At 35.2% G+C, this 17,157-nt stretch overlaps 1 protein-coding gene across 1 annotated transcript; it reads left to right on the forward strand.

Moving 5' to 3' along the window:
• The first annotated feature begins 511 nt into the window (after positions 1-511).
• LOC149820347 (thioredoxin-like 2, chloroplastic) lies at positions 512-13,825 on the forward strand. Its single transcript, XM_089983726.1, has 4 exons — positions 512-925; positions 1,588-1,770; positions 12,142-12,306; positions 13,555-13,825. Exons 1-4 carry the CDS (start codon positions 725-727, stop codon positions 13,687-13,689), a joined length of 684 nt encoding a protein of 227 aa, XP_089839852.1. The 5' UTR covers positions 512-724; the 3' UTR covers positions 13,690-13,825.
• Positions 13,826-17,157: the final 3,332 nt, after the last annotated feature.

Here is a 17,157-nt window from a genome sequence, read left to right on the forward strand (position 1 = left end):
TTGGTAATATAATATTCTTAACCATAATATAATTACGAGGCAGTTTGACTAAATATTTTGAGTACTAAAAAAAGACATTAAACCCGACAAAACCTTTAAGTAATTTTTAAGAAAAATTAAAGTAAATTACTTTGGTGCACCAATGCCCCCTCTATAACACTTTGCAATTGTATACTCCAACTTTGTGATGCATCCATTTTATTCATTGTCGAATATGTGGCCACGTGTCAACATTATGTGGGTCTATAGCCAACCAAGTCCAATTCTAGCCCACCTAGTCCGGACTCGTCTTTTTTTTTTGAGAGGTAATAGTCCGGACTCATGTCAAGTGCTCGGACCATGAACCATCCACTAAACTTCAGCTACTTCTGCGCTTGGTCATTGGTAAAACGGTTTGGAGTTGAGGGAAGATCAGGTCATGCAGTGTATAACTGATCATCGGTTATATTCACTCCCAACCGCACATCTCCGGTGGGGATTGAAATATAACCAACGAATCGGTTATACACAATATGACGGGATCTACCATTCTACCGGAGCCTCACGATATCCACAAACACAAGAAAAAGCAAAGCAAGAGAGTCTGACGCTGCCGACCCTCTCTCTCTCCCTCTCTTTTGCTGCGTGGATTGTGAGAGGAGGGTTCCCCTTCAATCTTGATGGACGATAAATTGGGCTGACAACAGAACCAATCTCTCTCTTTCCTCTTATCCGTGTCCAATCTATGGCGGTTGTTGTTCGCCGAGGCTTTTCTCTTCCTCCTCCCCTTGTGTTGCCTTTCCCATCTGCGAGCTCCACCAGGCTCTCCTTGCCCTCTAGATTAAACAGAAGTTTGAGTTTGGAACACCAAGAATCAAATCATAGGTTTTTGTGGGTGACCGAGTTTTCGATTTATTTAAGGAGTAAAAGGTCTCCTTTTGTCAAGGTGAATTGTTTTTCTGGCAATTTTTTTCTGGGTCCTTTGAATTGTGACTATTTCGGAGTTGTGTTGCTTGAGATTTTGCTGAATTTTACAAATTTGAGAAGTTTGAGTGGTTTCTTTCTGTAGATTTTCATGAAGTTTGCGTGATTTGTTGGGTAGCTAGCGCTTATTCTCGGATATCGAGAGGTTATGGTGTTTTCTTAGTTTTCCCGATATCTGGGGAGGCATTATTTGTTGACGTTTTGCGTTTAGTTTTGAGATATTGGAAGTTTGTTTTGGATAGACGCTGTTGAGGAGAAAATTTTACTCAATTGTGGAGATTTTCGGATTCAGATCGAATTTGTTGATTGCAACTAACACGGAACTTGTGCGAACTGTGGGAAGTTGTATTTCTAATTTAAGTCTTCAATTGGGTAATGAATTTATTGGTGCTGGGAGAAAACTTTGGATTATTTGAAGTGACATTTTTCTATCAACAAGTTTATTTCGATTAGAGATCTAGTCATTTTGGGGTCTTTGCCGTGTAATTATGTCGTTAATGATAGTGCTATGGTTTCTCTGTTGTAACTTACTGTTATCTTGAGCATATCCCATTGCTATTCTGTGTCTTCGCTGCCTGTGACAGGGGTCATTTTGTATGGCTTCTAAGAAATTGTTGTTTTCAGGCACATGCTTCTATCACGGAGAGTGAAGCGCAAAAGTGGTGGGAGAAGAATGCTGGTCCAAATATGATTGATATTCACTCTACCCAACAATTTCTTGATGCATTACGTGATGCTGGTGATAGACTAGTAATTGTTGAGTTTTATGGTACTTGGTGTGGCTCTTGCAGAGCACTTTATCCCAAGGTGATTCATTCTTGTCTTGTTTTCAGCCCTTTCTGTTATAATTAGTGTTTCAATTTTGACGTGAGATGAAAGGGCTACAAAGATAAGCTGTTTTATTCTTCTCAAGAAGGCTGTGATAACCATGTTGTAGTTGATCCAACCAAGAGTAATTCTACAGATTCAATCCAAAGATAAACTTGGTATGAAATTTCTCCGTTTGTTTGTTTGTAACAGTCCAAGTCATCATGAATTACATCTTCATTTTACTAATGAAAACAATGAGAAAGGTTCTAAATATAGATCAAAATTGCAGATAAAATCATATGGGTATGAACAATTAAGAAGCTATATTGCAAGTGTTCTTCTATGCACCATATAAATGCCTTCAACTAGACTGCCTATCTCAAAAAGGAGGGTCATTCCGATGGTCATGGCATGTAACAGAAAGTGTCTATCGTAATCATCCATAGCTTTTATATTTTATAGTCACTGTTTCTGATATTGTTCTAAAAGTGATTACAATCTAGGATCACACGTATTCTAAGGCTTCAATCATATTGTCTATGCATGATACTTTTGTTGTTCTTATTTTAATTAAAAATATTGCTTTGGTTAATTTTTTAATCCTAGTCGCAAGATTCTCTTTAGGGTTATGTTTATTTTTTTATATTATTTATGTCCATGAAAATTGATTAAACCTAGAATTTTAGATTTAATATCTGCCTGAATTATTTGCATCTACCACACCCTTTACTCGCTAGCATGGTCTTGTCATCAATAACTCAGCCATATTTTGTTATTACCATTTAGCATGTATTCTGTTTATAGACTTTTGTATGTGCTGCACCTGGTTCTCTTGATCCTTTATTGATTTCTATTGATGTTGTACCTTGTGCAAAGTACTCTTTTGTGAAGATATCTTACTAGGCGTTCCTTTTTTCTTCATTTTTCCTGCTTCTTGCCACTGTTTCCCTTATATGCACGTATTACATGGCAATAAGGAAACTTGCATAATCACATTAAATTGTGAACCAGTTATACAAACAACAACTACGCCTTCATCCCAAAACAATTGGGGTCAGCGATATGAACCAAAAAAGAAATTCATTTTGGGTCTTCCACATGAATCCTTTTCCTCCAATCATTTCTATCCAACGCCATGTCCTCGGTGAGGTTCAAAGCATTCATATCCTTTCCTATCATCTCCATCCAAGTCTTCCTAGGCCTACCCCGACCTCTTTTAACTAATATATTTTCCCATTTCTCCAACCTTCTAACTGGAGCATCATTAGGCCTTCGCCGAATATGTCCAAACCACCGTAAACGATTCTCTCGCATCTTATTTTCAATGGGTGCAACACCTACCTTCTTACGTATCTCTTCGTTCCGAATCTTATCTTTTATTGTATTTCCACACATCCATCTAAGCATCCGCATCTCAGCTACACTCATTTTTTGAATATGATGTCTCTTGGCAGCCCAACATTCCGTACCATATAGTAAAGCGGGTCTAATAGTCGTCCTATAAAACTTTCCCTTCAACCGCAATGGCATTCTACGATCGCACAGCACTCCAGTAGCACTTTTCCATTTCATCCACCCAACCTTTATCCTATGATTTACATCTCCATCAATTTCTCCATACTTTTGAATGATGGATCCCAAATATTTGAAATAATCATTCACCGGTATATCTTGCTCACCAAGCTTCACTACACTCCCATCACTACTTCGTTGCTTACTAAACCGACATTCCATATATTCAGTCTTACTCTTACTCAACTTAAAACCTCTAGCTTCCAATGTCTGTCTCCATAATTCTAACTTAGCATTAACCCCAGCTCTAGACTCATCAATCAAAACAATATCATCAGCAAACAACATACACCACGGTACATTTTCTTGAATTGATCTCGTAAGCTCATCCATCACTATCGCAAATAGGAAAGGGCTTAAAGCAGATCCTTGATATAACCCAACCGTTATCGGAAAATTGGTTGTCACCCCTCCACAAGTGCGGACATTGGTTACTACTCCTTCATACATATCTTTAATTATACTAATGTACTTGAGAGAAACACCTTTCTTCATCATTGTCCACCAGAGAACGTCCCTAGGTACTCTATCGTATGCCTTCTCTAAATCAATAAAAACCATATGCAAATCTTTGTTCCTCTCTCTATATCTTTCAATAAGTTGTCTAAGAAGATGTATAGCTTCCATAGTTGATCTTCCAGGCATAAAACCAAATTGATTCTCCGATACCATGACAACCTTCCTCAACCTAGACTCAATCACCCTCTCCCAAAGTTTCATAGTATGACTCATGAGTTTTATACCACGATAGTTTGTGCAATCTTGTATATCACCCTTATTCTTATATAAAGGCACCAAAGTACTCTTCCTCCACTCATTAGGCATCTTATTTGTTCGCCAAATCAAGTTAAAAAGATTTGTCAACCATTCTAAACCTTTCTCTCCCAAGCATTTCCAAGCCTCGATAGGTATACCATCTGGGCCAACTGCCCTTCTTGATTTCATTTTCTTCAAAGCCTCTGCAATTTCTTTCTTTTGAATCTTGCGCATGAAGTCACGATTTATCTCATGAAAAGGAATGGAGAAGTCTCCAAGATCTTGAGCATGACTATCATTAAATAGCTTATCAAAATAATCTTTCCATCTCTCCTTAATCTCCTCATCTTTGACTAAAACCCTTTGCGTTTCATCTTTGATACATCTAACCATACCCAAATCCTTCGATTTCCTATCTCTCATCTTTGCAAGCCTATAAATATCCTTCTCGCCTTCTTTGGTATCCAACTTGTCATAAACCTCCTTATATACCTTAGCCCTCGCGTTTCGAACAACTTTTTTAGCTTCCTTCTTTGCTATCATATACTTCTTCAAATTCTCATTATCACGACTCTTACTTAGATTTCTATAACACTCTCTTTTAACCTTAATAGCTAATTTGACATCCTCGTTCCACCATGATGTATCCTTACCTAGTGGTGCACCGCCTTTAGACTCACCCAATACCTCCTTAGCTACTTTTCTCATACCACCCGCTATCTTATTCCACATTGATTCTGAATCCTCCTCGAGACACCAATCAACTTCCTTAACTACCTGCTCTACAAACATTCATTGTTTAGCTCCTTTCAGTGCCCACCACTTAATTCTAGGATCTATCCTATGTCTATCCCTTTTGCGGCATTGTCTAATTCTAAGATCTAAAATTAAGACTCTATGTTGTGTAGCTACACTTTCTCCTGGTATAACCTTACAATCGATGCAACAACCCCTATCTCTCTTTCTAAGTAGGAAAAAATCTATCTGACTCGTATTAACCCCACTTTTAAATGTTACTAGGTGAGACTCCCTCTTCCTAAACCAAGTGTTTGCTAAGATCATATCATAGGACAAACAAAAATCTAAAATCCTTTCTCCACTTTCATTTCTTTCTCCTATACCATAGCCTCCATGGATATTCTCAAATCCATCCCTACTAATGCCTACATGTCCATTAAGGTCACCGCCGATGAAAAGCTTTTCTCCATAAGATGTCTCTTGTACTACTCCATCTAAATCTTCCCAAAATTGATGCTTAATGGAATCATCTAAACCTACTTGAGGTGCATAAACACTAATAATATTAATAATATCCGTACCTAATACTAATTTAATAAGTAAAATTCTATCACCCTTCCTACGGACCTCAACTACATTATCTATAAACTGACGACTCATAACAATCCCTACTCCATTCCTATTCCTATTTATTCCTGTATACCAAATCTTATATCCCCAAGGTTCTATCACTTTAGCTTTCTCACCTACCCATTTGGTCTCTTGAAGACATAAAATATCAATCTTTCTCCTACACATAACATCTACTAACTCTACCAACTTACCAGTTAAAGACCCTATGTTCCAAGTGGCTAACCTAATTTTATGGTCTTGGAGTAACTTCTTTACCCCCACCCGTCCAACAAAGTGAGGGAACCCTTGCCTATTTGACACCACACCCGGGCGCCGGTGTGACGCGTCGCTTCTGGGCGACGACCTAGCAACCCTTGCACATTTATCACTGCCTCCAGGCCTAGAGAGTACAGCGCGTCGCTCAGTAGGGAACGCCCCAACGAAATTCTCATATTGGTTCATTTTCATAGGATATGACAAAGTTTTTATGCTGGCTGTCACAGGCCTACCGCAACCCTCCTCCTTTATCCGGGCTTGGGACCGGCAGTGTATAACTACACAGGCGGAGTTAAATTGTGAACCAGTTATCTTATTTTAAAATTCCATACTGTTGCTACTGTATTTCTAATCTGGGCTACAAGTCATCTCCACTATATTGAAATAGTTTAAGTAAAGGAAATCCTAAAAGGGGCTTCCCATTAAGTTTTGACCACATATAAATGATATAATTGTGACAACAAAAATGCAGGCTTTTTCACCAGATCGATGTTGAGGATTCCATGGATCAAGAAATTCAAGTTTATTTATGTCTGATATTGAGATTGTTAAGTCTGATGTCTATGGTCCTACTAAGATGGGTATATTCTAATTATTGAGGAATCCCTTGGGTCTATTTGGTCATTGATTGGAGTGGCACATTATGCTTTTACTCTTTTTATTGTCAAGGATTTGTTTACAACCGAGATATAGCTTCTTCAATTTGACTCTTGAAAAAATATATGAGCGGGTAATTCTAGAGCTGCCTATAATCCAAATTTATTATTTAAGGGATATTTTTCTTACATTGGGTTAGTATGATAGGATGGAGGGGTATTGAGATTACATGTTTTCTTCTGCTCTCAACTTTTGTTTTTCTTGTTTTACTTTGGATCTCTTTCTATATTCTTTGTCATCAGTTATTGCCTTCATGTGTCCTCCAGATGAAATTCTTTATATGAATTTGTTTTCTGTTTGATCTGTTTTCTTTTACATCAAATTTCTAGGTGTGTTTACCTTTCTTTTCTTCTTTAAAGTAGATGGATTAAGTTATTACTTAAACGCATCAACATTATTATCCTAGGTTTCTTGATGGGTGATCATAATCCATCCGGAATATGTTCTTTTGGTGGACTGCTTTTATATTTTAGAAACAACTTGAGACAAGTGTTACAGTCTTAATTACTCTCTCCAAGATTATGTATTTTAGTATGTTGTGGTTTTATTTAACCCTTTCTTCTTTTCTTTTCTCCATCCTGACTTCCACAAAGGTTAGATCTTTTTTTTTAATCATAGATTTTCTTTTTGAACTCAATGCTTGCTACATTTGTTTAATTTATTGCAATATTTTTCTCTTGTCGCTCTTTTATAGGTTTCCAAGCTAGCAGTCAAGTTCCTTATTGTTTCTTTTAGCTACCATCAATGTCATGTGACATTCGCATCGTTAATCATTATCTGGATAATTGATACCCAATGTATACAAGTGAATCATAAATCAAATCACCTTATAAATCACCCTTACTGATACAAGTGCATTGCACTGTTGATGCTGTAATTCCCTACTATTAGGTGGAAGTGCATGGTATCCGTTTTGAATATTTTGTGTACAGGTGCAGCTGTCAAGGCATAATTGCAATACACAGCACCATTGAGAGGAAAGACTTCATATATTATGTGAAATGATAATTTTTTCCCGTTTGTTGTCTACTCATTCCAAGAAGAAGCTTTCCAGCCACAAGTCCATCATAGTTTGTCATGGATCTTCTTGTTGTCTTGGATGTGGGTAATGGAACTCAAAATTATTTTGTGGATCTCTATCACCCACTTGCGCTAATGATATTGCTAAAAATGTTACAATAACTCAGTAAGGATTGGACCTCATTTCATGCTGTGAGGAGATGAATTGGTGCCTGTTAAACGTTGGACATAGACAAAAGAAAAGAACAATGAAGAGGTGGCAAGGTGACCAGAGAGGAGGAGCTGCAGTGGAAATTCATTGACTGGATGGAGGCTGATGACTGCATCTGCAAACAACTGTCAGATGAATGAGTTTCAAGACATACTTGAACTGTGTGAAGTCTGCATTTTGAAAATGATGCATCAGGTGGCTGAATAATGCCATGGGCAAGAAGGATAGGAGAATCAGATAGGGATTGGTCAGTATAACTAGAAGGGGTCGATATCGAAGATATTGTTATGTGTCATGAGGTTCCTCCCATCAAACTGCAACTAATTAATTGACTACTTGAACAGAGCATGAAGACTAGTCCCTACATTCTCTAATAAGGCGTATCTGATCACAGTGGACTTTTCTACTAGGACTCGAATAGGTTGTGCTTTGAATGACCCTGTTTGGGTGTCCAACTGTTCTAGCTTATGTTACATGGATATGGTTGTGGATACGGAGATACACTCATTTTTATGAAGATTCCAGTATGACTACTGCATAAGGGGATACAGAATGGGAGTCAAAATGGGGTATCTGTGTGAGGTTACTTCTAGCCTACATATTAAACAGTCTATGTATTAGATTGTTATCTTCACATTTTGATACCTCAGAAAGGAGAAAGTTGAAATTTAATATGCTTAAATGAAATATCTTCTGGATTGCAGATCATATGGATCAAAGGATTTATATATCCAAACAATTAAAATTAGTTTGTCAAAATTGAAGACAAAATTCTATAAAATCTATTCCAAGTAGTTGTACGACATTTTTCTCTTATTTTTTTTCTGATGATATTGGTCTAATCAATGTGCTCTTGTTGAACTTTCACTATGATATAATGATGTTCTTGTAGACTCATATCTTCTAACTTGGAACTTTCTCCTTCTCCTTGTGCTGGTCTTCAACAATTGCAAACCACCGATCAAGTATTTAGATGCATTCTGTAAAAAGACACTCTTAACATACTATGGTTATTCGGCAATGCATCAATGCTTCTAATGTTGGGTGATTTAGAACCTGAGTACATTCTAAGCCCTCACACATGAATCGGTCAAGGTGATCGAGTGAATTCCTTTGCCATTATTACTATTCTTATTATCATTATTACTATTCTTAATAAGGCAATGCAAAAGGATAGCTGGAGAATCAATTCCTGTGATGGAAACCAAATGATGTTTCTGGCAAATGGTTGTGAAGACACTTTTAGGTGGATGAGCATTTGGGCGATTCCCATCGTTAAATATGGTTTGCCCACTAAGACATGTTTTAGACAACCCTCTGTAGATTGGCAGAACCATAGTTGTCAAAAGTCCTAGTCAGAAGACCCCTAAAAGGACTAGTCGAGGCCTCAGTAGCTCTAGTCGGTCTAGTCAAGACCAAAACACGAAACATAAAGAAAAACATAAATATTACAATAAATAGTTAAATTTAGTAAGAAACATATGATTGTATTTGTAACTATGAATGAAGCATAGATGTATATTTCAGTGTAACATAGTGCAAAATTCGTAAAATTGCATAACATTGAATATAAAACATATATATGTAATATTGTATAATATATCTAGAAAACATATATAAAAGCTATGTATGTGTGTGTTTGTATGTGAAAAACACGGACATACACGTAAACATAGCACATATATCGTTCAAGGTAATTTCTCAGCAAGAGCTTTTCTCGAAGATATTTTCAAAAGGTAAAAAGTATCGAGAACATCTTAGAACCTTAAAATTTTGAATAAATATAAAGAATGGTAGGAAAGAATACGTTTTCTATTATTTTTCTTACAAAGCAAAAGAAGAAAACGAGAAGGTGGAGAAATAAGAAAAGGAGAAGAAAAAAAAATTAAGAAGGTAAAAAAGAAAAGGAAAAGAAGGAACAAAAGAATGAGAGAAGCAAAAAGGAAGGGTTCACAACAAGAGAAAGAAGGAGAAAAAAAAGACAACCATGTCCCTGCTTTATAACCTAAATAAGTTGAACCCTTCCTGATGTCTACACATTGGCAGTCTTGTTCATAAGTTCCAAACTTACATAAAGATGCAGTATGCTGGAGTCTCAAGCCATAAATTTCCAAAAGTCAGATGAAAACATTATAATACCATACCCTCTCACAGTATCAAATCTACCAGTCAACTTACCTTGATCCAAAATGAGTCAATAGCTTCATGGTGGAACCACATCTTCCTTTCTTTTGATGGGTTACTCGTCACCATCTTCAGTGTGAAACCAAAAAGATTACTAGTTTATGTTATGTTTTGACAGGAAGCAAAGCCAATCACGGTGATTATTTTGTAGCTTCAAGCCTTCCATAATGTCAAACTCAAATGCTCAATTGAAAGTCTCATTCCCAAGATTGTTAGATATATCATAGTTCCAATGAGTGCATCTGAAAGCAGCTTACACTGACAGATGTTAGTGTGTGCAACTTCAAAAGTTTGCAGCATCAGCAACGGACAGTTTTGCGAGTAAACCGCTGCCAATAACACACTTCAACCTGATCTAACTGTCTGCTCTAACAAAAGAAAATTTGCTGCTAGATTTTTCTTCCAGATAAGAAGCTATCTCATATTTGGTTTTGCCAAATCCAGCATCAAATTATGTAGTGCCTGACCGCCTTGATTTTTGGTTCTTTTATTTGAGGGCAAAAGAAGGAAATTTTGTTAATAAATAAAGATACCACTATGATATGTTATACATTCATCGAAACTCTGCCAATCACGGTTATTCTCTTGTAGCTTTAAGCTTTCCATAATGTCAAACTCAAATACTCAATTGGAAGTCTTGTTCCCAAGAGTGTTAGATATGTCATAGTTCCAGTGACAGCAGCTGAAAGCAGCTTACACTGACAGATGTTAGTGTGTGCAACTTCAAAAGTTTGCAGCATCATCAATGGACTGTTGTGCAAGTAAACCGCTGCAAAATAACACACTTCAACCTGATCTAACAGCCTGCTCTAACAAAAGAAAATGTTGCTGCTAGATTTTTCTGCAAAATATGAAGCTATCTCGTATTTGGTTTTGCCAAATCCAGCATCAAATCCCGTACCATGTTTGCCACTGATTTGAGAAATTATGTAATGCCTGACTTCCTTGATTTTTGGTTCTTTTCTTTGAGTGCAAAGAAAGGAAATTTTGTTAATAAGAAAAGATACCACTATGATATGTTATACATTCATTGAAACTCTGAAATTTTTTGATACCTAAGGCCCCCTTTTCTGAAGCTCTAGAAAAATCGAAGTCATTCGACAAGCAAGGGGTGAAGATGCAGGAGATGCTTGAGATTTTCAAGCACGTTCAAATTAACCTCCCCTTGCTAGATGCCATACAACAAGTCCCTACATATGCAAAGTTTTTAAAAGAGCTTTGTACGTAGGTAAAGGTCCAATGTGCCAAAAAAAAATTTATCTGATTGAGCAGGTTAGTGCGGTGTTACAACACCAAACTCCTCTTAAGCTCAAGGACTCTAATTATCTCATGCGTTATATGAGACATAACTGTCGAGCGTGCCTTGCTCGACCGTTGGGGCAAGTGTGAATATCTTGCCGGGTTTCTTTTACGATGCATTCAGGCTAAAGGAGATGAAACCTACACCGATGTCCCTGTAACTGGCAGACAGATCGATCAAGGTCTGAAATTTTTTGATCTATACGTCCATTGAGACTCTGAAATTTTTTGATATTGATACATCCAAGCTGTTTGCACTAAGTTGCTGCAATAGTAGTAAAGCTCAAGTGGAAAATGTAGTCATCACAGCTAAACTTTCCATGTTATAATTGCACATTGCTTTCTCTGTGTACTGATTGACTGAAATGCAACAGAGGTTACTGAATCTGTGATGGAATCAGCATTCTGTATGTGCTCAACTGCATTTTGAGCTTAACCTTGAACATGGTTGTTATCATCTCCTAGGCTGAGGAGAAATCGAAAGCTCAGCTGCATTTCGTGGCTCTCAAGAAGCCACCGAATGTTATCCCTCAATGTCATATGCTTAAAATTGCACATTCTCAATAAACAGCTTGACTTTTTTCTTATGAGTTCTCCCTGGTGCATGGGGTTTTTAAGGAAGCTTGATCTAAAAGTAGCATAGAATGTCAATGATTTTCAGTGCACAATCTTTCTCTTTATGAGTTTGCTCTGGTGCATAAGTGTTTTAAGGAACTTTGATCTAAAAGTAGCATACTAACAATGATTTCCAGTGCTGTGCTTGCATCAGATACATTGATGATTATGTTGTATTCTCTCTGAACTGCATCCAACATTTCATTCACTATTTTCTTTTTGGTGTTATGTTTAAGTAGTGTGCATGTTTGGTAAACTTTTAAATAATCGATGAACCAGTACAATTTCTTTTGTTCTGATACAATGAAACTGTTGATCTACTTAGATATCTCCTTGTGTATTGTTTTTTCTGTAGCCTCTTTCATACAGTAAGTTTCTGGGATTGTTTGAGATTTCCTTCTGTTACTGATTGACTATGGCTATTGCAGCTATGCAAGACTGCCGAAGAACATTCTGATATTGTGTTCTTGAAAGTGAACTTTGATGAGAACAAACCTATGTGTAAAAGGTTGAATGTTAAAGTACTTCCATATTTTCATTTCTATCGGGGTGCTGACGGGCAATTGGAATCTTTTTCTTGTTCACTCGCAAAGGTCAGTGGTCTAAAATTCGCTTTCTTAAACTTTGATTCCATTACTCCGGTAAGGATTTATGGAAATTGAGCACTAAACATACTTCCTATTAGATGAAACATGGTGATATTATACTTCTTTATTCATTATTCATGGCAGATGGGTGAAGGGAGAATGTGACAATAAATAAAAGCCGATGATGTACTTGAACCAAGAGAGAACAATTGGTGAACGTATCTGCAGAAAATAACTGTCCACCTAGTTTTGGTCATTGAACAGCAATTTTTGAGGAGTGCATTATTAATGGTTTCCAGCTTGAGAAAAGAACCTTGTGAAATTGTTGACTAATTGGAAAACAGTCTCATATGGCATCATTTATACACTGGTTGCAATTTTTTATGTAACTGGGGGCAGCTGTGGTAGGTTAGAAACAAATAACTGGCGAGTGATGTGAAAGAAACTATTTGAATTAATTAAAATTTGAAACTAAATGTGTTGTACATAAGCCAATTGTTGCAGAATATTATTCCCCAACTCAATTACACCTTACATTGCTTAAAAAATTTAACAGATACGTCTGATTATCTAGGCATGTGATAACCCTTCTTTTTTCTGTAATTTTAGAAGGTTTTTTCTGTAGAAACCACTGAAGAATAACTTATTTGTAATGTCTTAAGATGTGTAGATCCTAAAATATGCTCCCCAAGCAGTCAAATAGCCTGACTCTACTGTTCTCTTGTGAGAACTTTTTTTAAATACTCAGCCTGCCAATATTTCGCCAACACCAGGATCAAATGAGATAGCTGGATGTTTAGATGTCACTATCATGACCAAGGGTTCTCGGGTTCGAATCCCAAGGTTATCCCCGAGCTTACATAATTTAAAAAAAAACAAAAAGAACACTAACACTGTGATTGTATGAGGATGTGCTAGTCATCTTAAGATTCTGAACATGAAGTCGTCTGCGCATAAAGTGCTTGGTTAGCTTAATGAATGAAAGTTGGCTTTCAGTTTTATGTTCACGTATGCATTTGAAGAACCAAAACAATACATCATGTGGTCAAAAAGTTCAGCAAGAAGCAATCATGAATCTAGTGCAGGCTGTGCAGATATTATTCCAGCTTCTCATATATAAACATTTGAAAGATCCCTCTCTTCTATCAGCATGAACATTAAATATAAACTTTGTGTTTCAGCTGTATTATTTTGCTTCTTTCATAAAAACTCTACCTTGGATCTGACAAGTGTGTCACGATCTTCTCCCTGCAGTTCCAGAAGATAAAAGACAGCATTGCAACGCACAACACTGCCCGCTGTAGCATTGGTCCTCCTGTAGGTGTTGGTGAGATAGACCTTGCATCCCTCAACATGAAGGACAAGCCGGCAGAAGCCAATTCTCGATAGTCATTCTACAGTTTCTTACCAAAGTTGTTAAATTCAATATTTAATTCTTGTATGTTGAGAAGGCATATTCAATATATAAATTCTGTATCTTCTGTTTGATGTAAAGTTTGATGAAAATTCCATTGCTTTTGTTCCATTTGCATGTTTGTCTTTTTTTGTTTCTTTTGGTTTGGCACACAAACAAATCCACTCCCATAACATGAATGTGAAAAAAAAAATGGGTTTATTCAGTCGGTACCGCCACAAGCAAGCTCCACAGCAAGACTTTGGCTTAAAATCCAGCTAGGGTCGTCTCTAGTGCAAGGTTTGCCAGGATGGGAAAAGGAAAAGGGAAACCCATTGGGAAATCGATATGGGAAACAGAGGCATTTTAGTCTACAGAGTTTTTTGCTTCAAAAATTGATATGTGGATCACTAAAATATGATAGTATTTTGGCAAGAGCATGCATGTTATTAAATTTTAGGGTTGTCAAAACCCGAAGTAAACGGGGTTTGTTTTTTCACCCAACAGGTTGATGATGTTTTTTAAAGGCTGTCTTTCGTTTCTATTTCATGATATGAGCTTTATTGTTTGTCCATTTTTTTCTTTTTGGTCCTGTCAGTTTTTTGTTAAATTTTGGATTGAGTTCGGTGCAGGAAAAGGCTACTATTTCTTTGTGAAAAACTTGTGAGCTTTACAGTTGGAGCGTGTTATTTGGTTGTCATGTTGTAGCAATACTTTTAGTTTGCCGCATTAATTTTAATTCCACGACTTAGCCCTTCCCATAAAGAAGCAAGTGGGTCAATGACCTCTTGAAAGAAGAGACTTCAATGTGTATAAATTAACCCACTGAACCAAGTTTATCTCTGGCCTACACCAAAACTGGTATTTAGCCGCGGCTAAAACCATGCCTAAAGACCAAAACAAGCCTAAAAACTTTCAGCCACAACACTGGCCGTGGCCAAAGCCTTTGGCCACTGTTTGAAACCACGGCTCACAACAAACCGTGGATCTCTGTGTGTGTGTGTGTGTGTGTGTGTGAGTAATAGGTTCCTTAGGCCCTTTTTTTTGTTAGGTCTCGTTAGGCCTCTTCCAAAATTGTAGTTTTAAGTATTTTTCTCACATCTAACAGTGTAGATGTGATCTATAGGTTTTGTTTAGTGGGAACCGGCCTTTGGATCACCAGAATCTGAATTTATACAGGTTGTCCGATGATCCAAAATCAATGGCTATGTAGGTACCAGTTTTTCCTGGCTCAGAAAAACTTGTTTTTTCATCGGAAAAACATGATCCAAGAGTTGATACACATCTAACACTTCAGACCTATCATAAAACACTTAAAACCTTTGGGGCAGAATGAGAAATGGGGCCTAATATGTTCAGTTCTCTCTCTCTCTCTCTCTCTCTCTCTCTCTCTCTCTCTCTCTCTCTCTCTCTCTCTCTCTCTATCTATCTATATATATATATATATATATATATATATATATATATATATTGGATGTTTATATATTTTATTAACATTTAAAAATGCAAATATACATGCTTATACTTTATTTATTTAGGTATTTATTTATCACTATAACAGTACTAAATTTATAAAAAATGAAAAATCTTAATAAATTGAATATTGAATATATATTAAATATCTATAAATATTCATATATATTTGTATAAAATTTATATATATGAATTCCTATATAAATGTAATATATATATATATATATATATGTGTGTGTGTGTGTATTTATATATAAATATCCAGATATTCATTCAAATACAAATATATACATATATATATATATATATATATATATCACTATGAATATATAAAAATATAAAATACACATATGATATATAAACTATATATATATAATATAAGTACATACAATATGGGTAACTGAAATATGTAAACCAACAAAATATGTAAACTGGTATGCACTGACATTTTCATTGGTTTTTTTATTTTTTTTCTAAAATTTTACCATATGGATGTGTTCTAGATGTTTGGTTTTATAGAAACATATTCTTAGATCATCCAATTAGAATGATATATTTGAAAATCAATGGCTCAAAATTTTCATAAATATTCAAGCATACAAAATCACATTTCATGATCCTATTAGGATGATCCAATAATCGATTCCAAGCAAATGGACCACGCCGAATGCATCTGCGAAAGATTTGCAAAAAATCCTATGAAAATCTTGGTTCATACTAATTTACATATTTCACCGGTTTACATATTTCAATTTCCCCATACATTATAGGTATAAATATATACATTTAAATAGAAATATATAAGTATAAATAAAAATATACCGATATATGTATAATTTCTGTAATTATTTTTATATTTAAATAAAAAATATATACAAATATATGTATAATTTATGTAATTATTTTTATATTTATATTTATATGTCATATTTATATCCATTTGGTAGATATACATATTTATACTTTATTTATTTGCATATTTATCTGTCAATATAGAAACACTAAATTTATCGATATCTAGCTATATATATATATATATATATATATATATATATATATATATATATATATATATCAAAAGAGAAATGTAAACATAAATCTAATATTGAAGATATATAAATAACATATAAATGTATTATATATATTTATCTTTCTTTACTGAAATATAACTATAATTATGTAAATGTCTTCAATTTAATCATATGCGCATGTTAACATCTAAATATATAATGAATATATTACAGATTTTTATTGATATTACAAGAAAATTATGTTATATATGTATATAAATTACTTGACCGATGGCCCATGTCTCAAACCTGCGACCTTCACATTATTAGCAAGTTGCTCAAAACAACTGAGCTAATAGTCCCTTCTTGTTTATATATATATATATATATATATATATATATATATATATATATATATATATATATATATATATATATATATATATATGAGAAAGAGAGAGAGAATAAGGAGTAGGGGCCTGACCCTTTTTTGTGCCTACCAAGTTTTTGGAAAGATTGTTTCAATATTTTCTAAAATCTGTGCGATCTACATGCTTGATTTTGTGGGAATCGACTTTGGGATCGCCCTATTCGAACACCAAGTTAGGTTTTTATAAGAGTAAAAAATCTATGGTCTACAATTTCAAAAAATAGTCAACTTTTAAAAAGTTATTTTTTCTCAAAAATACAAAATCCAAGTGTGATTTCCTAATAAATCGATCATGCTGAACACCTGTACGGTCAGATTTTTAAAAAACAACCTAAAAACCCCTATCCAAGCTTGGTAGGCACAAAAAGGGTCAGGCACCTACTATATATATATATATATATATATATATATATATATATATATATATATATATATATATATATATATATATATATATATATATATATGTGAGAACTGAACATATTAGGCCCCATTTCTCGTTTTGCCCCATAGGTTTTAAGTGTTTTATGGTAGATCTGAATCGTTAGATG

This window comes from Nuphar pumila, chromosome 12 (assembly GCF_984573655.1).
Source record: "Nuphar pumila chromosome 12, dmNupPumi1.hap1.1, whole genome shotgun sequence".
Classification (NCBI taxonomy): Eukaryota; Viridiplantae; Streptophyta; class Magnoliopsida; order Nymphaeales; family Nymphaeaceae; genus Nuphar; species Nuphar pumila.

Bases quoted from the DNA above. Each gene is read 5' to 3' on its own strand.
- LOC149820347 (XM_089983726.1), top strand. From the start codon at position 725: ATGGCGGTTGTTGTTCGCCGAGGCTTTTCTCTTCCTCCTCCCCTTGTG. The intron at 926-1,587 runs GTGAATTGTTTT...TGTTGTTTTCAG, and splicing joins AAAGGTCTCCTTTTGTCAAG to GCACATGCTTCTATCACGGA. The intron at 1,771-12,141 runs GTGATTCATTCT...TGGCTATTGCAG, and splicing joins GCAGAGCACTTTATCCCAAG to CTATGCAAGACTGCCGAAGA.